Source organism: Ascaphus truei, chromosome 4 (assembly GCF_040206685.1).
Source record: "Ascaphus truei isolate aAscTru1 chromosome 4, aAscTru1.hap1, whole genome shotgun sequence".
Classification (NCBI taxonomy): domain Eukaryota; kingdom Metazoa; phylum Chordata; class Amphibia; order Anura; family Ascaphidae; genus Ascaphus; species Ascaphus truei.
This window is the reverse complement of record NC_134486.1, coordinates 5,262,220-5,286,358: the sequence shown is the minus strand read 5'-3', so window position 1 is coordinate 5,286,358 and position 24,139 is coordinate 5,262,220. Positions and strand designations below refer to the sequence as shown.

General features: G+C 44.7%; 1 protein-coding gene across 1 annotated transcript in view; it reads right to left on the bottom strand.

Moving 5' to 3' along the window:
- Positions 1-5,215: 5,215 nt before the first annotated feature.
- Positions 5,216-24,139, bottom strand: part of ZNF512 (zinc finger protein 512) — a 478,050-nt gene continuing 459,126 nt past the window's right edge. The window contains exon 14 of the mRNA XM_075594694.1: positions 5,216-5,482. Coding sequence (XP_075450809.1) covers positions 5,216-5,482 — 267 coding nt within the window. The remainder of the gene's footprint in view (positions 5,483-24,139) is intronic.

Here is a 24,139-nt window from a genome sequence, read left to right as displayed (position 1 = left end):
TCTTTGACCAACAGGTTGATAAGCGCTTAATGAGGTTAATTGAGGGAGGTTACTCTGAAGATGCCCTTAAAAAAGAACTTGAAAGGGTCAGGCTTATGGACCGGAGGTAAATGTATATTCTTAGAAGTAAGAAGGAAAACATCAAAACCAATGAACTGATAGATGTGGCTTTATTCCGAATTATAATTCAGTACATAAAAATATTGAGAAGATCATTACTAAATATTGGGGTATTCTATGCAATGACTCAATTCTAGGTACTCACCTTGTTAAAACTCCTAGGCTTATTTATAGGAGAGCAAGAAAACCTAAAAAAATATGTTAGTTCCTAGTGATATTGGCCAGGGAATTGATATTGTAAATAATAAAGGGTGGTTAGGTGTTAAACCTTTGGAAAATGCTCTGTCTGTAAATGTCTTCATCGGATAAAAAAAGAGCTATTTCTAAAACAACTAAGGAGGTCTTCATTATTGAGGACTTCATTTTGTGTACTTCAACATTCATAGTTTATTTGCTTGAATGTAGTTGTGGGTCACAATATATTGGCAGAACTAAGCGTAGTCTTAAAATACGCATTCAGGAGCACATCAGAAACATCAAGATCTGCTTTGAAAAACATAGTGTATCAAGGCACTTTTTGTTACATCATAATAAGGATCCATCTCATTTAACATTTAAGGGAATTCAACATGTTCCGTGTAATAGGAGGGGATAGAATGAAGACCCTCTCAGTACAAGAAACATATTGGATTCATAAATTCGATACAATGTCGCCCAAAGAGCTAAATGAAGACATTGATGTCTGGGCTCTATATTAACTCTCATTGTTTATTTGTTGCAGCTCTTAATTCATCTTTGCAGCTGACATTCACTATATATTCATCTGTTCTGATATTAACTAAGATTGTTGTTAACTAAAGTATTGTTTCTATTATTTTAGGTATGCGATGTGTATTCTTAATAAATGTGTTTTTGTGCATAGCTAATTTTAGTTTGCATACCTAATGGAATTCATTATTTTCCATCTGACACTGTTACCATCGTAGCTAACCCGATTGGCTCTATGGGCTGGATTAGCCAGCCAATACGGGAGGTTGGATAGGTATATAGTGCATCTGTTAAGTAATGTTTAACCATTCCCTGATGGAGTAGAGTTTCAGCTACGAAACGTGTAGGATTAATGTATGTTATCTTATAATTTGTTATTTTAATTGATGGAATTGTTTCTGCCATAATGGTAGACTTCATACTTGCCTAATCTATCAGCATTCAGATCTGCTGTACACCACAAAGGAGCGGTTATCATCAGCTATCAGCTGAGACTGTGACGCTGGTATTACGCACTCTGAGTGTCTTCCGTTGGTCACGTGTTGCTGTTTGATCCGGGTCTAATGGGCTAACATTGCGCAATTGATGAGAGCGAATGACCTAAACTGGACTAACTTGTAGTCCTGGAAGTAACCCGCTCGGGACTCAGGTCACCATCTCTACTGAAGAGGCTTCCCAGAAAGAGACGTGCATCCTCAGATGGAATAATAGTGTAGCCAACCACCATCCCCGAGGAGCTGTGATGACGTCTTGATAACGCCTGTGACTACTCACCAGAGGGTTCCGTTCCAGCCTATGTCTCCGGTTTCACCGTGTGATAATGATTGTTTTAATCCATACACTGTGCATGTTCTATTTACCTGATGTACGCAGAATACTTACCTTATGAATTAGATACATTATCTTGATGTACTTCACTATTGCGGTTGCGCTGTTGTTTTTGTTCTCTTAGTGCTGTGGGGGTATCAAGCTACTCCCATCTGATACGGCTGCATATGCACTTCAGACCTCATATGGTCATTGTATGTTATTATTTATTTATTTTTACACGTTGATAAGGTTGTGCAATATTGCAATATATTCACAGGAACACTGGTTCACTTATGCTTTATTGTAGAGTTTAGCTGTGCACTTTATATACTTTTTCACTGTGTGGTGCATGATACCTGCTGGCAACAGGAGGGCTGAGTCGTCTGGCGATGGTAGTGGGGACACAGGAACAGGCTTCTGGGGTTCATACCCCACATATCTCTTTAGCAGTGAAGCGCCTCCATCTGCCGCGGACTCCAGGAACTGAAGGTGATCTCCCACGGTAGAACTTATTACCTCTCCCCCCAGTAAGGTCACACACCAGGCAGGAGGTATATTGCAAAACAGGAATGGGTTTATTACTTCACTCTGCAGTAACAGTTACACAGCAGTCTTCTGCCGGATTCAGTCTGTCGGGTCAGCTATCACTGAAGATGGTCCCTGGACCGCCACTACAGACCAAGGGCACCCAGCAGTCCTAGCTCTTCCCCACCTCCCTAGAAGAGGCAGAGGTATGGTCTACACTCACTCTCCCCCCGAGGGAAAAGCACATGGGAAGGCCCCAATCTCAGGCTCCCATTTGTGTGACCTGCCTTCCTCAGAGGGACGGAACAACTACTAACTTTAGGGTGGTCCTGCCCTTAAGTACAGCCAGGAGGCGGGCACCCCGTTGTCCCAGCTACAACAGGATGTGCCACCCTCTGCTGTCACTCAACCTTATAGTAGCAGGTTTTCTGCCAGCCCATTGGGTGGAATAGTAGTCAGGGGTGGCCCTGCTAATATATATGAAAGAAAGAAAGAAAAAAGCAACAAGAAACCTCCACCGTATTGCATATTGCAAATAAAAATATCACCTGACGAGCACATCTGCATGTCTTAGACAGGTCTGCACCCCTGCCTTTCACCATTATCCCCAGCATAGAGTGCTTCCACTGCAGCAAGGGATTCTGGGAAATGACATGCACACCGTGTCACCTTTTGCCTGAAATCTTTTTTGAAGATGGTCCCTGGACCGCCACATCATAGAAACCATATAAGATAATGCTCGCTGTTAACACAGGTTCTAAGCACAGCATGGGAATCAGATGCAAAGCCAGAGAAACCACTCACAGACATGTTTCAACATTAATGGGTCTCATCCGTGTGAAGTTTTGTATAAATATAATATCTACCCACAGAGCTTACAATTACATTTTAGGTTACTCAGAAAAATTTACCAGTGGGTCAAAAAGAGCAGCATCAAATTTAAGGACCTTTTTTCAGATTTTTAAGGGAGCTTTGTATCACTAATTATATAATAATAATAATAATAATAATAATAATAATAAAACAAATGTTTTATTTATACTATTTCTCTGCCTATAAAAAGTCTTAAGCATGAAAAAGAAAGAATGATAACTATGCTCCGGGAGGCTGGGAAACTGCTGAGTACAGACACCTGCAGAGCCAGTTATAGAAGTGACAACTCTGCAGTTCTCACTTATCTTACCTGTCAATCAGCTGTCACATCTCTAACCCTTTATCATGGACCTGAAGAGCAGCTTTATATGCACAGAGCAGCTTTATATGCAAGATGAGTATAGTGCAGTGTGATAGGAAGATGAGTAAAGTACAATATGATAACAAGATAACAAGATGAGTATAGTGCAGTGTGATAGGAAGATGAGTAAAGTACAATATGATAACAAGATAACAAGATGAGTATAGTGCAGTGTGATAGGAAGATGAGTAAAGTACAATATGATAACAAGATAACAAGATGAGTATAGTGCAGTGTGATAGGAAGATGAGTAAAGTACAATATGATAACAAGATAACAAGATGAGTATAGTGCAGTGTGATAGGAAGATGAATAAAGTACAATATGATAACAAGATAACAAGATGAGTATAGTGCAGTGTGATAACTTAGTGTTAGAAATGTATAAATGCAAATGGGAACATATAGAAAGTATTGGTGCTGCACAGTGCTGTGCAATGCATTTTTCAGGTATGTACTGTATGTATGTATGTATGTATGTATGGCAGTATGTATGGAGGTATGTATGTATAAATATATATATATTTATCTCCTACTGCATTACAACGGTGGTTGGCCGCTGCTGGAATAAATCGCGCTTACAGATTCAGTGCAGCTCGTGTTTTAATTGGATTACATCATTGACAGAGCGAAATAAATATCCGACATGAACGCTCTGTCATTAAGCCCCCGGACGAAGCCAAGGGGCGAAACGTTCATCGGGGCTTTCTTCTAGTCTGTACTCCCTATACACCTACCTGTTTTGATGACCAGTCACTGTGCTGAGGCTTTATATTTTCCAGTCTCATGAAAAGCTCCTGTTACTGCAAGCGGCTGCTCTCACGCAATTGGACTGTCCTGTACTTTTCAGCAGCTAAGTATTGACACGTGTGCCTGCTACTTTCTATCACTGCATATCAGCAACCTATGTATACAATTACAGCTGTGCTGCTGTTTACTTGTCTGCTGGACGGACTCATATACAGGTACTCGGTACCATTCTCTTCCATCCCTGCTCATTTGCTTATGTATGCTGCTATAGTGCCTGTTTCCTTTGATTCTCGTGCCCTTGGTATGTGCTTGCTTATGTTGTATCAATCTCTATTTGGTGTTGACTATATTAGGGTTTGCTCACAGATCGGCCGGTCTCATTGGCAGAAGGCTGATTACATTCCCTTCTACCAAGATATATTTACTGCCAGTTTTGACCTATTTCTTCATTCAGCCAATGGGTGTGTCTCTTCATTACAGGGGATTCCCCCTTTATATTACTATAGGGTGGGCTCAGGGCCTGTTTTATGATTGCTATATGTGACGTTATTTAGAACAAATTTATATAATTTTTTGTATGCTTGTATATATATATATATATATATATCCTAGCCTCCGGCCGCTACTTCTTTTCCTGGGCCCTACCAGTATAAGTCCTGATAGGTGCAGGCAGTGGATGGGCTAATTCCTTCAAATAGGCCCTGTGTGCTTTTGCACCCTTGGATATATTAGATGTATCCAAAAGTGGGCCTAAAAGAAAAAAAGAAAATACCGGCGCCACAAACCAATATAAAAAGTCCAAACCATGTGGTATAAAGTCCAAATGAATCCTAATAAGGCTGGTGAATGAAGGATCTCATGTCCATGGGGTGCAATACATGAAATGAAAAAAAGAGAAACCAATTATGGTGCAGTATGCCAACAATGACAGTTAAAAACAGACAAACAAACTACACAAGACGAACAAGACAAACAAACAAAGACACTTTAGCAAGGCTCAGTAAAAGTCAAAGCTAATTTAATACTGGCTATTAAAGTGGATAAAATCACGCCTCCGGAGGGGTAAAATTTAAACCCTACTCACAGAAAGCTGGATAAAGCAGGCAAACAGACAGCAATCGTGCTGGAGGATATCCAAGATGGCGGCCGGAGTGTCCTCTCCGGCGTCCCCACGTGACAGGGGTGGAAGGTGAGTCTCACGAATCGCGGGATTACCGGGCGGATATGACGTCACGCCACCCGACAGTCCCCAGCGCTGACTTTCTCCTTCACTTGGCTCCCACAGCTCCAACACGGCTCCACTCTCTGTACTGTCAACTGCTTCCACAAACCAGTCTGAAGCTCTAATACACTCAAATATGGATATATTAGATGTATCCAAAAGTGGGCCTACCAACTGCCTGAGAGTGTCAGCTTGAAGGGTGGGTACTGATTGGGCCACATACTGTATGTGAGGGCCTATCAGTATCCACATCTGGCTTGTCATGAGTCAGAGTTAGTCACACCCAAAGGATATAAATACTGGCACTCTCCCAAAGTTCTGGGCTCTCTCTCTCTGTCCCTATGTGGAGTGAGGATCAACTACCCTGGGTCTCACTAGGAGGCCTAGGAGGAAAACCATTAATATGAATAGGCCAAGAAGAAAGCAATGCCATGCTGTGAGATATGTGCCTGCCAATAAACACAGTTGTACCATCACCAGTGTAGTCACTGTCTGAGAATCAAGAACAAGGTGTCAGTATGGACTCTCCTTCCATCCAAAGGACCCATGCTGACAGGAGGCGCTGCACCCACGACTAAGGTAACCTGTAAACCTGACCTGTTCTCCCCACAACACCGCGGACCACTCAGCCCTTCTGTTGCCACACAGGTACAGCACTACACCTAAATGGAGTAGCCAGGGAAGCAGATGACCCCAATCTCACTTACGGTGGGGGTACAAAGGCTACATATATATGTAGAAAAAGAAGTCCCAATCGCGCAAACTGTTCCAGGTAATGAAGGGGTTAAAAGCTGAATCCTTGCTGCTGTTGCCACAGAGGGAGCTCTGCTCTCCCTCTAAATGTCCTTCACAGGATCTTCAACAAATAGAGAAAAGACACAGTGCACCAGATTCAAAGGCAGAAATGTGTATTAGAGGACACACAAACATACATAACTTACTCACATGTAAGTAATTAAAAGCAGGCTCCTCACAAAACCGACCGACGATAGCAGTGTTTCTGCAACTCACAGCCGTGGGTTCCTATTGGCCGACAGCTCGCAGCACCAGCGCCAAAACGGGGTTTACCTCACTTGTGCCTCCAAGCGCTAGACAACTTCCAGATACTTACTGTAGGGTCCGGGGTTTCCACCGTCAGTATGCTTGATACCGTAATAGTAGTGACGACCTCAATAGGTTTCGCACGAGAAGTGCTTCATCAGGGATATATATATGTGTAGCAGGCTTCCCCCTGGCCCCCCTTACCTCCGCAGGAGAACGGGGAACCCTGTGGTATGTCGGGGAGCTGCGGGGGCGATCGTGTCACCGGGAGCTTCTGGCGACATCAGCTAAAGGGTGCCGCCATCTTGCAGGAGCTCGCGCGTGCGCAGGGTAGTCGCGCGTGCTGCACAGTGCCAGGAGAGCCGGCGGCCATGTTAAGGTTGGTGTGAGGTCGCACATGAATAGAACCACCGCAGTAGCCATTTTAGGAGCCCAGGGTCTGCACACAGTTGCACAGGCTCAGATGGAGAGAGGTAGGCTGCCATTACAGGGTTGCGCTGGCGCAGTGGAGCAGATGCACATGGCCATAATGTTAAAGAGCTGTACAAAGGACTACAACTCCCAGCAGCCTTTGGGGACTGCCCTTTCACCCAGATCACATGCAGCCAGACAGCCAGTAGAGTTTGCAGCTTCTCCTGTTGGAGAAGGATATTGCTGCGGACAGACCATGCGAGTCAGTTGGATCCAGGAAGATATTGGGGAAGGTAGGGTACAGAGAGCAGTGCTCTGCTGTACTTGGCCAGAGAAACCCCAGGCCCCAGGTAGGCCCCACTCCCCACTACAGTAGGTCTAGTGGGTAAGTTCATAGGGACCGGCCCTAAGGTAGGGACCCTGCCCCATTATATGTGTAGTAGTCAGGGACACAGTATCTGCTGCAGTTTCTGAGGATCCGGTCTGAGGGTCACATCACTGTTTGCTGTGTGCTGATTGAGAGACTGGTCTTCACGGTGGGATCGTCTGGCGAGACCCCATCCCACGTGGAGCACAGTCATCGAGGCTTCGGTAGATCCTTTGAGAAGATTGTCATACCCAGGTGCTGGGAGCATCTGGGCAGGTATCTACACTTTCCACACGTGCACCAACCTTGCTGTTCATATGTGACAGGCCTGATCACACACACTTGGATTGGGACTAATGGGACATAGGGTTTGGGGGAGGAAGGTGTGGGGTTACAGCCCAATGAGGGGCTAGTGTTACAGCTGTCAGTATTGGCATAGTGTTATGCATATAGCTGTTGCTGTGTGTTATAGTAGTAGTAGTCAGGGACTCAGCTGCAGTGCTGTGTGCTCTGACAAGAAGGGTCAGTGTTGCTGTGAATCATTCTCTGCAGAGCAGAGACAGAGACTGTCTGAGCAGTGAGCTTGCTCAGAAGGAGACCCCCGTCGCTGAGGCTTTGGCGCTGGACATAGACGGGTCCTCTTCCACAGTTCTGCGGTACCCGGTTGCAGGAGAGCCGGGCAGGTATTATCCAAGTCACCAAGTGCACCACCTACAGTATACACTTCATCTTAGTGGGCAGCGCTGTCCCACACGTGGGTGGGGTTGTGGGACTCTTGGAACATCTGGGTACAAGGACTTTGGAAATACAGTGTGGGGTTAAGGCTCTGCGAGGCGGAGGATAGTTGTGATTAGCAGTGTTACAGGGTGACACTGATGTTTTTCAATGTTGATGTCATATGGTTGATGCATGTGTATTGTGTGATGTTATTATCTGCATATAGTAAATTGTTATACTTATACTCCTGTGTATATGGTTACTATATGTGCGGGTCCTGTGTGGGGAACATTCTACACTCCTAGAATCCTACACAGGTGGAGGCGCTGTAAGAAAGATCGTTCCAGAGGATTCACCCCAGGCTCTCACTGGCGGAGGCTCAGGCCTCCTGTGAGCCTGACAGGTATATTGCACCACACCTGGTAACATATAGGTTCCCCCTCATATGCACTCTGTATGCGATTGGGTGGGGGAATACCCGTTACAATATATATCAATTGTGAGCACATACACATGTCTTAGACAGGTCTGCCTGCCTTTCAACCTATATCACCTCGCATACAGTGCTCCCACTGCAGCAAGGGATTCTGGGAAATGACATGCAAATCAGCACAAAATGTGTCACCTTTTGCCTGGAATATCCATTGATATGTGAATGGATATGCCAGGCAAAAGGTGACACATTGCTGCAGTGGGAGCACTGTATGCGAGGTGATAATGGTTGAAAGGCAGGGTTGCAGACCTGTCTAAGACATGTGAATGTGCTCACAAGTGATATTCTATATTGGGTGTGTGTGTGTGTGTGTGTGTGTGTGTGTGTGTGTGTGTGTGTGTGTGTGTGTGTGTGTGTGTGTGTGTGTGTGTGTGTGTGTGTGTGTGTGTGTGTGTGTGTGTGTGTGTGTGACGGCGAGGGGGTAACCAGGCTCAAAAATAAAGGTTTAGCCACTTGGTTATCCCTGATCCTTGTTGGAAGGTCCTAGATTACTCTTGGACCTGACTGTCTTGTAAATTATGCAACAATACAGTATTTTTGTGTTTTTAACTTTCCAAGAGCTTGCTAGGCTATGAGTTTTAGAGTGGGATTTGCGGAGAAACTTTTTTCAAATTGTGGCTATGTTGCGGGGTTCCCAAGTTATGGGATACCCCAAAGATGTACCCAGGAATCAGGTAAGATTCTCGGGCACATTGAAGCACAGTGCTCTGGCAAAATCCTACCCTGGAAACGTTCTTGCCACTCACCGCCAGGATTCTCTGCTTCAGCACAAACAGGAAAGGTAAAAAGGGCATCAGTGATCACAGTAAACCCAGAACGGTCCCGGGGTCCCTAGCATAAGGTGAGATGCCCAGTTCATGCCCAAATCACCCTGAACCTGGTAGAGGGGTTCAGGGGGTGCTCCAGCTATAGGATAAAGCTGTGAGGATTGTATTGGTATATAAAGATAAAGTCAGGGTTTTGCAGTGTGCCAGGGATAAGGCTGGTAAGAGTAGGGAACACATATTCTTATTCTATCCCTGACACCACACCAGGAGACTTAGACATGTTTAAACACAAAGTACAGAGTCAAGGTATATTTTATTAAAGGTATTTATTTGATAAATGTATACAGAAGGAGAAGGAGCGGCTCAGTGAGTAAAGACACTGACTGACACTGACTGACACTGAGATTGCTGCAGGGGAGCCTGGTTCAATTCCCGGTGTCGGCTCCTTGTGACCTTGGGCAAGTCACTTTATCTCCCTGTGCCTCAGGCACCAAAAACATAGATTGTAAGCTCTACGGGGCAGGGACCCGTGACTGCAAAATGTCTCTGTAAAGCGCTGCGTACAATTAGCAGCGCTATACAAGAACATGCTATTATTATTATTATTATTATTATTATTATTATTATATGCTTGTAACCTATGTATATGTGACTGTGGGATTTCAACTCCGTGGTTCCGAGAGCCCAGATGACTACCAGGCTTGGCGCCACTGAGTCTGCTCAAGACCCGGAGTACAGGAGAACAGGAGGAGTTCTGTAGTTATCATTGAGTACCCCCGTCCTGGTCTAACAAAGGGCTATCCGGTGACCATTTGCCCTTCCCCAGATTCTGCGGAGCCTGGGCATCAGGTGGGCTCAATATGCTAAGAGGCAGAGGTGCCAGGTTGGCGCATGCCCCTTGGCAGAATACAAAATCGGTGCCCGTCCGGCTTCAGTATATCGGCAACTTGGTGATAGGCTGGCAGGAGAATTCCCACACGCTGATTGTCTGTAGTGGTTTCTGAATAGGACACCAAAACCTATTAGAAACCTTGCAGCCAATCAGGACCTCAGATTCCAAGCGCCAAACCATCAGCGGCAAATTCAAGATATGAAAAAGATGCTCTGTGAGAAATAGACGCGAGCCGGTTTAAGAGATTATCACCTAAAGAAATTTTCTAAATCCCGAGTTCTGAAAAAAAAATGTTGCGGTCGCGGCTGGTATTGCACGCCGAATTGCGTTACAGGACTTTCGTGAGTACCTCCCAGTCGTTGAAAGGGCTCCTACAGACGTCGGTTGTTAACATTTCATTCCAATTAAGATTTGTTTTGTTAGCCCCATTCCCAGTAAGTGTGTTTTCAGTGCAAATTGTGTTACACTGTGTGTATATCTAATCCTGGAATAAATTACAATTTATTTTACTGCTTTGCTTTGCTCCACAATTTTTACCATCTTCGAGGAGCGTATTACCTGCTAAGAATTAGTCAGGGGGATGAGTGGAAGATGGCCTTTAACACTCGGAACAGACATTATGAGTATCTTGTGATGCCTTTCAGACTTTGCAATGCACCCGCTGTGTTCCAGGACTTCGTAAATTAAGTTTTTAGAGATCTCCTAGATCAATACGTTATCGTCTACTTAGATGACATACTAATTTTCCCCAAGACAGTACAGGATCATTCGGGACACATTAAACATGTGCTTCAAAATGATTACTGGAGAACCTCTTATTCGACAAACTGGAGAAGTGCCAGTTCCATCAGACTTCAACGTCGTTTCTGGGATACATCAACTCCGACACCAGTCTGGCCATGGACCCAGCCAAAGTGAAGGCTTTGGTGGATTGGCCTCTTCCTGCGACTCTCAAAGCTATACAACAGTTCTTAGGTTTCGCTAATTACTACAGGAGATTCATCCAAAATGCTTCTTCTGTGGTCGCACCTATTACGGCGTTGACAAAAAAAGGAGCCGACCCTGTGCGTTGGTCTTATACGGCCATTCAGGCTTTCTAGAGACTAAAGAAGGCCTTCATCTCAACTCCCGTGCTTGTATATCCCAATCCAGGATTGCCCTTCACGCTCGAGGTTGATGCCTCTGATGTCGGCTGTGGAGTGTTTTTGTCCCAAAGCAAGACACCTCAGGCCAGACTTCATCCTTGCGCTTTTGTTTGCAAAAAAATTCTCGTCCGCTGATCAGAATTATGATGTTGACAATGGCGAAGTCCTTGCCATCAAGATGGCCTTAGAAGAATGGAGGCATCTGTTCGAGGTCACGGCAAATCCTGTCACTATACTGACAGATAACAAGAACATATTATACATCGAGCGTGCGCGTCGCTTGGGCTCACGACAAGCGCGATGGTCATTATTTTTCTCCTGATTCAACTTCACCATTTCATACCTACCAGGTTAAAAAATGTAAAAACAGACGCTCTCTTGTCAATTTTCGGTAGAGGACAGGTGGACGATTGTCAGGAGATCATACTTCCCTCAACATGTATACTCTCAGCAAACACGTTCGACTCCTTACAAGACATCACGCAAGCTCAATCTCATATTCCGGATGGTCTCAATGTGCCATATGGATGCTTATTCACGCATCAACATTTAGTAAGAAGGTACTGGAATGGGGTCATTCATCCAAAAGCTCAGGTCACCTAGGAACTTGGAGAACGATTGATCTTTTGGAACGGACATTCTGGTGGCCAGGGATGCATAAGGACGTATGGGATTTTGTCATTGCGTGTGCTACTTGTACCCAGAATAAAAATCCCAGAAACAGACCATCTGGTCTGCTTCAACCTCTCCCAATCCCGGATCGATCATGGACACATCTCTCCATGGACTTCATCTTAGAGTTTCCAGTGTCTCAAGGAAAAAATACAATTTTGGTGGTGGTCGACCGCTTCTCAAAAAAGGCCCATTTCAATCCCCTTAAAGGTATTTCTAACGCTGACAAACTATCCGAAGTCTTCATTAAATAAATGTTTCGCCTTCATGGAGTAGCCCAAGTCATTGTGTCGGACCAAGGCTCCCAATTCATCTCTAAATTCTGGCTGGACTTTTGCCAACAACTAGGCATTTCTCTCCATTTCTCTTCCGGCTACCATCGTCAGACGAATGGCCAGTGGGAGTGGACGAACCAATCCCTCGAGCAATTCATCCATTGCTTCATATCCGACACCCAGGACAATTGGACAGACCTCTTGCCATGGGCCAAATTCTCCCACAACAACCTACGAAATTAGTGAAAACAGAGCTCACCTTTCTTCACCAACTATGGTTTTCACCCCTCAGCACTCCCTTTCACAGGCCCCAGATCTGGGGTACCAGCAGCGGAAAACAGGATCCAACAACTTCAGGAGTCTTGGGGAGGATTCAGGAGAACCTCAAAAGAGCAGTATCCATACAAAAGAAACAGGCAGATCGTCGCGATACCCTACCTACAACCCAGGTCAAAAGGTATGCTATCTACTAAAAATATCCGCTTAAAGGTTCCCACCGCTAAGCTGGAACCCAGGTTTATTGGCCCATTTGCTATCATTGAAAAGGTTAACCTAGTGGCCTATTGCCTACGCTTGCCAGCAACCATGAGTATCCCTTCCGTTTTTAATACCTCATTCCTCAAACCTTTCATTCAGACCCCCCTGTTGCCTGCTCCGGTACCTCATCCTCAACCTCTGCTAGTGGACGGTCAACAAGAGTTTGAGGTCCAGTCGGTTCTGAACTTCAGAATTTCCAGGGGTAAACTCCAGTACCTGGTTCATTGGAGGGGCATCGGCCCCGAAGAACATTCCTGGATTCCACAAGAAAAATTAAATGCCTCCAGGCTCATTCAGGGGTTTCATTGGAGGTTCTCCTCTAAACCATCCCTGGGATGTACGGAGGTTGCCCCTAAAAGGGGGGGTACAGTCAGGAACGGGCTTAGGCCCTGCCCACGTGATGCATCCACTGACGACAAGGGTGGTGTGCATCAGCCGCAACCGGCTTGCAGGCACCGCATTGCCTGGAGGGGAGACGCACCAAGTCCGGATTCCAGGTCCCACCACCGTGACGACATGGGCAGCATGCATCACGCGCCACCAATGTGCAGGCGCCACGCGGCCACAGGCAAACAACAGGTTACTACCCTCTTCAGCTGCTCCACACCTGTAGTTCATCCCGCTCCAACCTATCAAAGGACATCTTACGTCTACCTACTGATTGCCCACGCCCTCCTGCTCTGTCTCCATTGGCTTTTTGTGCTTTATATGCTCAGCCAGCCCTCTGGCAAACTGGCTGAGCATAAATCCTGTTTATGTATTGTGTGCTTACCTCAAAGCTTCCTGCTGCCCTGTCTATTCTTGTTTTGTTTCCTATTTTGACCACAGCTTGTACCTGGACCTCTTCCTTCTATGACCCCTTGACCACAGCTATGGATAACAATGATTCTACTCTCTCTCCCACTTGACCACGGCTCCGGATTACGACAACGCTATATTCTCCATTCCTAGACCACTGCGATTATTACTACCACCCTGACTTCTCCTACCCTGACCCGGCTACTCGACCATGACTCTGCACTCTGGATGTGGTCACGCTACTAACATCCCCTCATCAGCCTCGCGTCTCATCCAGTTTGTGGTGAGTGCACGATACATTTATAACATGAGTGTCACGGGAGACCAGGCATTTACACCTTTTTATCAGAATCATACATTGAGCAAAACAAGATAATTAAATAAATCTTGTAGTTTATTCACTGAAAATAGGCATACACATAATGGAACACAAATTGCATAAGAAGAGACACTTACTTGGGACTTGGGCAAAAACTAGACTTTCCTAACTAAAATAGCATGTAAAACAAGAGTCTTTAGTTGACCGGGACTTAGGAAATGTCCTTGTACCCAAATCGGCAAGAAGTTCCAGACGCCACGGCTACTTTTCCTCCAGAGGACTTGAAATCACTTCACCGGGAGTTATCTCCAATCGTCCTGGGGATAAAATCAACTTGCAATCCCAGCCGCGGCTGCTATGTTCGTTTTTCAGAACTTGGCCGCAAAAAGTGGGACTTAGAAAATATTTTGCCTCGGATTTCTGAAGCCGATATCTTTGCTATTTCTATCAGAGCATCTTTTGGTTAAATTCAAATTTGCCGCTGCTGTTGTGGCATGTAGAATCTGAAGATCTGATTGGATGAGAGGGTTCCTATAGAGATTCACAATTCATTCATGAAATACTACAGCAATCCGAGTGTGGGAATTTACTAGCTGACCAATAGGAGTGCTGCCATTCTACTGAAGCCGGGCAAGTTTGGATTCAGAACAAGCCAAGGGCATGTGCCAGCTTAGCACGTCTGCCACTTGGTATTCAGAAGCCACCCACAGAGTCAGGCTCCTCTACTGTATGTCTGCTGAGGCAAATGGTCACCCGAGAACTTCCATTCTTCTCAGGACATGGGTACTTGAGCCTTATCCTCCTGCCCAAATGTTCTTCACACCTGATAGCCTCTAGTGGCTTTCATCTCCGATATCCAAGTAGACTTGCTAGCACCAAGTTGGTAGCCCAGTGGTCAACTCGGAACATTGGTTTTGAAAGACCCAGCTCACTATACTGTACACAAGCATACTGTATATGTTTTAAAACACACTGTTTAATAAAATATACACTTTGAAACTATCATAAGTCTTTCTGGTATGGGAAATAGAAATGAAACTGCACATTATTCCTTCTTAGCCTTATTCCCTACACTTTTCAAAAGGCTGTCACAGGAGACCAGGCAGTTTAAACCTTTATACCAGATCATTCACTGAGCAAAACAAGATAGTAAAACAAATTGTCATTTATTCACTTAAAATAGGCGTACACACAATGGAGCACAAAATACATAAGAAAGACACACTTACTGGGGGTCTGGGCTACTAAACTAGACTTTCCTAGCTTAAATAGAACGTAAAACAAAGTTTTTGGTTGACCAAGACTTAGCCCAAAATGTTTTGGAACTCAAATCGGCATGAAGTTCCCGACACCACTGCTGTGTCCGCTCCGGAGGACTTGAGATTACTTGACCGCAACTTGGCTCCAAACGTCCTGCAACTAAAATCGGCGTGCAATCCAAGCCACAGCCGCTACGTTCAATTCTCAGAATTTGGCCGCAAAAAGTGGGACTTAGAAAATATTTCGACCTGAAATTTCTGAAGCTGGCCTCTTGCTATTTCTCCAAGAGCATCTTTTGGTACATTAAAATTTGCCGCTGCTGTTTTGGCGCTTAGAATCTCTCTAACGGATTGGCTGAGGGAACCTTATAGTATTTCAGAGTTCATCCATAAAATACTACAGCGAATCGGAGCGTGGGAATTTTCCTACCAGCCAATCAGACGGCAGCCATTCTCCTGAAGCTGGCCACGAGGGGATTCAGAATCTGATAAGGGCATGCGCCAGTTTGGCACCTGTGCCACTTGGCAGTTAGAACCCACACACTGAGCTAGGCTCCTCCAGGTCTGGGTTGGGCAAATGGTGGTCTGATGACTTCCATTCATCCCAGGATGTGAGTACTTGAGCCTAACTCCGGTACCCAAATGGCCTTCACACTTGGCAACCTCTGAGGGTTTCATGTCCGATGTCTGAGCAGACTCAGGGGCACCAAGCTTGGTAGCCACATTGTCTCTCAGAACATTGGACAGGGAAGTCCCAGCTCATTAAACTGTGCACAACAATATATGTTTTAAAACACAGTTTAATAAAAATATACACTTTAAACTTTCATAAGACTTTTGGTTATGGGGATGCACTGACCTTGGCCCCTTGAAGACGCACTTACCGGAAACCCCACATACTTTCTCTGTACGTTCTTCCTACTTACCAATTAGATTATAAGCTCTTTGGGGCAGGGCCTCCTTTTCCTAAATGTTACTTTTATGTCTGAAGCACTTCTTCCCATTATGTGTTATTTGAATTATTTGTTATCTATATGATTGTGACGTGTATTACTGCTATGAAGCTCTATGTACATTAATAGCGCTATATAAATAAAGATATGCATGCATACATTCATATATAATGACTTTCCTAGTTAGTGTTATTGAGACTATAAATCACAAGCTGCCTAAAGTGGCCCACACTCACCCCGAGGCTGCTTAGCAGGTCACACGGTATTAAGCCATTCTGCACATTCCAGAGTACTGGTCTCACCTGGGCATGTCTGACCTGACAGTGGCTTGATGTCCCTGGGAATCTTTTTTAGGTGACCCCAGCATCGACCCCTCCAGCTTTACTCTTTAAGACAAATCGTGAACACATGAGAATAGCTACAATACACAGGAGCCAGGGAAAGGGATAAAAAGAACGAAAGAAACCTGAGAAACGAAAAACACTAATTACCAGAAAAACCTCGCTCAAGCAAAAGATAATGGTCGGGGTGCCAGCTAGGATATGCCTGAGAACAAATAAGGTGTGTGAGGAGAAGCACACCAAGAGAGATCCTATATGTGATACACAGCACTATATGTAGAGTACTGTATATAGTCAAAATGAGTTTACTTCAATAAAAAATAACTTTATTAAATCACTGAACACATATGTACCATAAAATACCAATACAAACTCTCGTGATAGTTTGTTACAATTTTCATTTATTTAAATTATTCAGCGCTCTCAATGAGTGAATTTAAAGTTTCTAGTTTAAATATACAAAGCAGCTTGTAGTAGCAATATCTAAGTATTTTAGTAGGCCTTGAATTTGATCCATAAACAGTGTAAATGACACAATATATATATATATATATATATATATATATATATATATATATATATATATATATATATATATATATATATAGAGTGAATCAGTAAAGTGATGAGAACACTGGGCAGTGTGCTCGAAAGAAAATTCCCTTAAATGCACACCACTAGCAGTATAAAATACAACTTTTAATGGGTATTTAAATAAAACTTAAATTACCGAATGTAAGTATAACAGTACATAAAAAATCAATCAACTGTGAAATGATTAGCCAAAAGATCCCCACTTGATACACACTCTGACATCGTGTAAAGCTTGTCAGAGGTGGGAAACTAATGGTTTTATTAGGCATTGATGGCAATAGCCATCAATACTGAGAGCGAAACGCAGCAGCAGCAGCGCACCTTACTAATGGTGTTAACTGGAAACTAGCTAACTTGGCACATGCCCTTGGCTGGTTCTGAATCCAAACTTGCCCGGCTTCAGTAGAATGGCAGCACTCCTATTGGTCAGCAGTAAATTCCCACACTCGGATTGCTGTAGTATTTCATGAATGAATTGAGAATCTCTATAGGAACCCTCTCAGCCAATCAGATCTTCAGATTCTACGTGCCAGAACAGCTGCGGCAAATTTGAATGTACCAAAAGATGCTCTGATGGTGCAAACTTTAGATGCAATGAGGTGTGGCTGGTAAGATTATAATACCACATCACCCCTCTTCCCCCATAGGGATATAACAGGAGAAGTACACTGCCTCAAGATATATAAGGTGTGGGTGAGGTATAGAGGGATATACAGTAACCATCAAATACCAACCAACAAACACCCCCACGTGTGTAATTATATCAGGGCACAAATATAACTAAAGCCCGAGGGAAGTGGCTACATGTGATAATCCAGTCACAACCGACAAGCTGAAATCGAGCCTGCCATAAACCAGCAGGCTGTCATCGAACGTTGGCTACAACATACAGGAGATAGGCTTTATTGTCTATCATAAGGAAGCTCTAAATAAGCTCAGAAACGCGCCTGTCTTCTACATGTAAAGGATGAGGTATAATGAAATATAAATCATATTGCTCCGATCACTGAACACTGGCAGCAATAGTAACTAACACAGCTCCATAACGGAGACGGATGATGTCATTACGTGCCCTACGCACGTTCCCCTCCAGCTACAGTGCCTCGTCAGGGACATTTTCATTCACTAGTATGGCCTCTAGTTGATCACCCCCTATCATCACTCCTTTTCCTTATATGCAGTGTAAGGGTGACCAGATTTTAAAACGTAAAAACCTGGGACACAATAAAAAATATTTATAAAACAAATGACATCACTTAAAAATAAATATTATAATGGCATTTGTATAATAGCTTCACCATTTAAGCTGTATTATTACTTATCTCTCCCCTACAGTCTCTCTCCCAAATATCTTTCACTAAGTCTCTCCCTCTCCCCCAGTCTCTTTCTCTGTCCCACTCCCCCCAGTCTCTTTCGCTCTCCCGCCAGTCTATCTCTCCCCCTCACACAGTCTTTTCCCTCCTCCTCCAGTCTCTCTCCCCCTCCCTGTGACCGTGAAGGGGAAACCAGGCCATAAATAAAGGTATTATGCCCAGCTGGATACCTCTGAGCCCTGTTTCAGGTTTTAGAGTGTCAGCTCTTCAACCTGTGTATTGTACCTGCAATGAATGTAGTTGTATGGCAATAAAGAACGTATGTGTCTTTTGCCTTTTCAGGAGTGCTAACCAGTGGAGATTCTCAGGCTATGAGTTTCAGGGGGGATTTTGCGTTAGAAGTGTGGTCGGATTGTGTCTAGCTAGTCGGGGACCAGAGTTGCTGGTCATCCCAAAAATATATCCGGGAGTCGAGTCAGATTCCCGGGCACATGTAGACACAGACCTCCGGACAAAGTCCTCCCTGGAAAGCAGTTACGCGGCTCACCGCCAGGATGCCCTGCTTCAGCACAGACCAGAAAGGTAAATGGGGGCATAGGGATATGCGTATCTCGGGTATAGTCAGGGGACCCTAGTCTAGTGGGAGCCCCAAAGTATATACTCAGAAAACCAGCACCCGGTATAGTGGATCGGGGTGTCTCCAACCATCCATAAGTTTGCGAGAGTGAAATTATTTCTAAGTCCAGCTTCGGTACAAACCTACATGTGATAATCCAAGAGTGCGTGCATTTGTAGTCGGGGGGGGGGGGGGTGCGACGGTTACAAAGGCCCCGTGCTAAGAGCGCGATGCCTCTGTAAATGCACTCACCAGCTTCTTGTCCACGTGTCAACATTGCATCGCGGTGTCAAATTACTCCTGTTACCATGAAGACGTGACGTCAAATGACGCCGCTGGTCACTTTACGTGACATCACATGACCCCCGCAGCCTAATCTGACGCTTCGTTGAAGGTAAGGGGGCGTGCGATTGAGCAGAAGAACCAGCAGGAGGGGGCGCAGCACAACAAGTTTGCGCACCCCTGCATTAGAAGCAACCCTGAAACTTAACCTAAGCGTTATTTGAAGCAACTTTTCAGTAAACGTCTTATAGGAAGGTCTAGGATCTCTGACAATGAACGTGCACATCTTTTTAGTAGATCCTAGGGGACGAGGGACAGAAGTATTGTGTGAGATTTTTATTAACATGGTGTATAAAGGGATATATGTTGTATGCACTGTGTATAAGCAGGGAATTTCCAAGTCCCTGGTTCCGAGAGACCAGATGTCCAGCAGGCTTGGTGTCACTGAGTCTGCTTCGGTCCCGGACCTGAAAGTCTCAGAGTTGCCAAGGTGTTAGGGCGGGCGGAGTTTCAGAGTTATACTCGAGTACCCACGTCCTGGCATGAATAATGGCTATCCGGCAACCATTTGCCCGACCCCAGACTCAGAGGAGCCTGGCCCAGCGGTTGGGTTCAATAGGCTAAGTTGCAGAGGTGCCAAGTTTGCACATGCCCTTTGCAGAATTGAATTCCGTGCCCGCCCGGCTTCAGGGTACCGGCAAATCGCTGATAGACTGGTAGAAATATTCCCACGCTCTGATTAGTTGAAGTATTCTGTGAATGGGACTGAAATCCTATAGGAAACTCAGCAGCCAATCAGGTCGAGAGATTATAAGCGCCAAGACATCTGCGGAAAATGACCAAAAGATGCCCTTGGAGAAATAGACGAGGGCCGGCTTCAAGAATTTGAGATGAAATATTTTCTAAGTCCTGACCTTTTGCAGCCAAGTTCTACAAATCAAACGTAGCGGTCGCGGCTGGAACTACATTTGAGTTCCAGGAGGTTTGGGACTTACTAGCGGTCAAACTATTTAAACTCTCCGGAGCCTATCCAGCGGTGGCGTGTGGAACTTCATGCCGATTTGAGTTCCAGGACAGTTTGAGACAAGTCCTGGTCAGCTGCAAACTTTGTTTAATGGACTATCTGCGTTAGGAAAGGTTAGTTTTTTAGCCCAGACCCCCCCCCAGTAAGCGTGTTTTCTTCTGTATAATTGTAATCCACTGTGGGTACGTCTGTTTCAAAGGAAAAAAACGCAATTTGTTTTACTTCTTGGTTTTGCTCAGTGATATGATCCCAGTATAAAGGTGTAAATACCTGGTCTCCTGTGACACACACCCCGCCCCCATCTCTCTGTCCCCCTCCTCAAGTCTCACTCCACTCGCCCAAACTCTCTCTTCACTCCCCCAATCTCAACCTCTACCCCAAGTCTCTCTCCCCTCAGTCCCTCTCCCCCCAGTCTCGCTCTCTCCCACTGTCTCTCTGTCTCTCTGTCCCCCTTCCCCAGTCTGACTTTCTCTCTCCCCCTCCGCCAGTCTCTCTCTCCATCCTCTCCCAATCTCTCTCTCCACTTCCCAACCTCTCTCACTCTCCCAAGTCTCTCTGTCCCCAGTCGGAGCTGACCCCACTGATGACCCTGGGAGTTGGAAGTGGCTATTCATAGACTCCACTTCATTGGCACAGTCTATCTGCGTGTGTTTTGTCTACTCAATGCGGCTTTCTTCACATCATCACTCCTAGGTTACATAGAGTTAGGTGACCTGCATACCTATTGAGTAGTCTGATGTGTAGTCTGATGTGTATATCATTAGGAGTATTTACTCACCTGGAGGAATTGTATACCTATGACCTCTCATACAGTATATGCTCGTTTATACACCTCACATGTAGGAGTATCTGCCTCAATTTTGTATTGTATTTGACATAATTGCTGAGTTGATTATCATACCGGTGTACAACCTGGCATCAACTTCCTACCCCCATTTCGCTTATAGGACATTTATTCCTGGTAGTAGTATATATACTGGTTATACTCTACCTTTTTGCCGTCTCTCCCATTGGGGATTTTTAACCTTCATTGTATATAAATGTATGTGTGTGTTTTTTGTCGCTATATAGAGATGAATACATTTGTATTATTTTTTGATTTTAATACTGGACTGGTTTGGGTCCGTTACACGGTGCTCTTGGATCCTTCCTCTTTTGGTCCTATCTATTTGACAATAGAATTCAATATAACAACACCTATACCTTTGGTGCTGTGACTTTTGAATGCAATTATAGGGATTTTAGTGACCCCTGGTGGTCATTTGTTGAAGTGTTAGTTACCATAGGTTTTTCCCTCTGCACCAAACCTTTTATTTGTACTATTAGGTGAGCGGTTTGTCACTATGTTTAGGTGATATATTCCCTCCTAATGTCAGTTTTTCAGCTCTAAGTGCCCATTGTTTGTAAGGTGATAATTTACGCTGAAGCAGGATGGAGATATCTGCCAGTACATTTGTACATTGTCACCACTTTTTGCGATGAGGGTTGTGCAATGACAGTAAATATTTGTGTTATAATCCCTAAAATTGGGAACACACGCAGTATTACAGGCGTTTGTGTTATAATCCCTAAGATTGGGAACACACGCAGTATTACAGGCGTTTGTGTTATAATCCCTAAGATTGGGAACACACGCAGTATTACAGGCGTTTGTGTTATAATCCCTAAAATTGGGAACACACACAGTATTACAGGTGTTTGTGTTATAATCCCGAAGATTGGGAACACACGCAGTATTACAGGCGTTTGTGTTATAATCCCTAAGATTGGGAACACACACAGTATTACAGGCGTTTGTGTTATAATCCCTAAGATTGGGAACACACGCAGTATTACAGGCGTTTGTGTTATAATCCCTAAGATTGGGAACACACGCAGTATTACAGGCGTTTGTGTTATAATCCCTAAAATTTGGAACACACGCAGTATTACAGGCGTTTGTGTTATAATCCCTAAGATTGGGAACACACGCAGTATTACAGGCGTTTGTGTTTGGGTAAACTGCAGCTTCTTACACAGTATAGAAAGGGGATCAGGGAGGCAGTCAGACCGGCAGCGGTGGTGTATGATTCTCATTGGCCTGTTGGGCAGCACTGATGATGTGCAAACTATTCACAAGTCAATCTCTAACCCCTCAGGCCAGGTAATGCGGGAGGAGCTGCTGTGGGCAGGACCTGACACTGACAGGGAGTTACCTTGTCCTGTAATAAATAGCCCTCATTCACAGCTCATCCACTACCCGCTCGCTCCTGAGATCCACAAGGAGAACACACCCCAGACTCTGTGTCCTGCCTGCAGCTGACCCACCATGAGAAGAACCTTTCTACTGCTTGGGCTAGTCATCATCACTCTTCTCGTCATAGTGCCAGTCCCACGTAAGCACTAGATGTAGCCACGTCTAACTCCTGAGTATTGAGCCTATCCCTTCTTTAACACCTCCTTTTACCTTCTTCTTCTTACTCACTTGTTTTTTTGTAACCTACAGATGTAGCCACCGGTATTAGACCCCCCGCTGTGTTAAGCCGACGGGCCACTAGTCTGGCAGCAGAGTCTCACAGAAACGTTGAGGCATTTTACTGTGAGATTGTCCCAGATTTTCCAAGGCACGTGATCTTATACTGGTGACTGCATCTGTGGCTGCTGTTATCCTGGGAGGTTTCATCAGGTTGTGAGATGTCACACGTGGCGTTATGTTGCACTGCAGTAGTTGTGTTGCAATAAGATGACCTTCCCCATGTGACCTTCAAATAGACATGATCTAATTATAACAGAGCTATTTGTGATATGTTATTTCTCCTGTCTTCATATATTGCTGATAATATGGGCCGTATTTACTAAGCAGTGCTAGTCCATAAAACATCTTGGAAGACCTCGTCAGACTCATTCACATGAAAGGGCTTCAAGGTGTATCACGGCGCAAGCGCTGGGATAGCACCACTTATTAAATATTGGCCAATTAATGATATATGTTCATACAACCGTGTTATTTCATGTTAAACTCACTTAAAATAATGACAACTTTGATATATAATATATCTTTATTTCTGCGATAGTTGCCCAGAAAATGAGAAATGCGTGTGACCATATTTGTTTAAGTGACAGAGGATCTGGTGATAGAAATCTTGTGTTTGTGTCTTTGATCGTGTTTGTGATACTTTGCATTGAATTGTTCTCATGCGATAATGGGGGTTACGTCTCAGTCTCCCGGCTACAAAGCTGCTGCACAAAACCGTTCCCACATTTATCACAAAACAAAATCTTATTGTACCTTAGGGAACCTATTTCTTGATAAATTTGGTGCAATGTTTTCGCTCTAGTTTCCCCCAATTTAGCAGGCACAGATTTTGATACATAATCCCCGTTGGGTTCTAGAGTGTCCATAGTCAAGATCAGTGGTTTCCCACGCAAGCCCTCAGGGACCCGTTACAGTGCCGGGTTAGGGATATCCGTGTGTGAGTGCGGGGGGCTCGATCATTTTAACTGAACCACCTGTGCGCAAACACGGATATCCTTCCAATATGGTCGTTTCGGGGGGCTTTTAAGCACTGGGGTTGGGACCATTGGCCAACATTCATTAAACCCCAATAATCTTGAGTTAATATTGTGACGGTGAGGGTCTAACCAGGTCATCAATAAAGGTATTACGCCCGGTTGGTTACCGCTGATCCATATTTGGGTTTTGGAGTGTCAGCTCTTGAACCCATTTGTTGTACATGCAATGTATGTAATTGTGTGACAATAAAGAATGTCTGTGTTTTACCTTTCCAGGAGTGCCAGCGAGCAGAGATTGCTGGGCTATGAGTTTCATGGGGGGGGGGGGGTTATGGAGAAAGTCTTGTCAGATTGTGTCTAGGAAGCAGGGTTCCAGAGTTGCTGTATACCCTAAAAATGTACCCGGGAATCAGGGCGGATTCTCGGATACACTGAGACACATTTCTCCATCAAAATCTCCCTT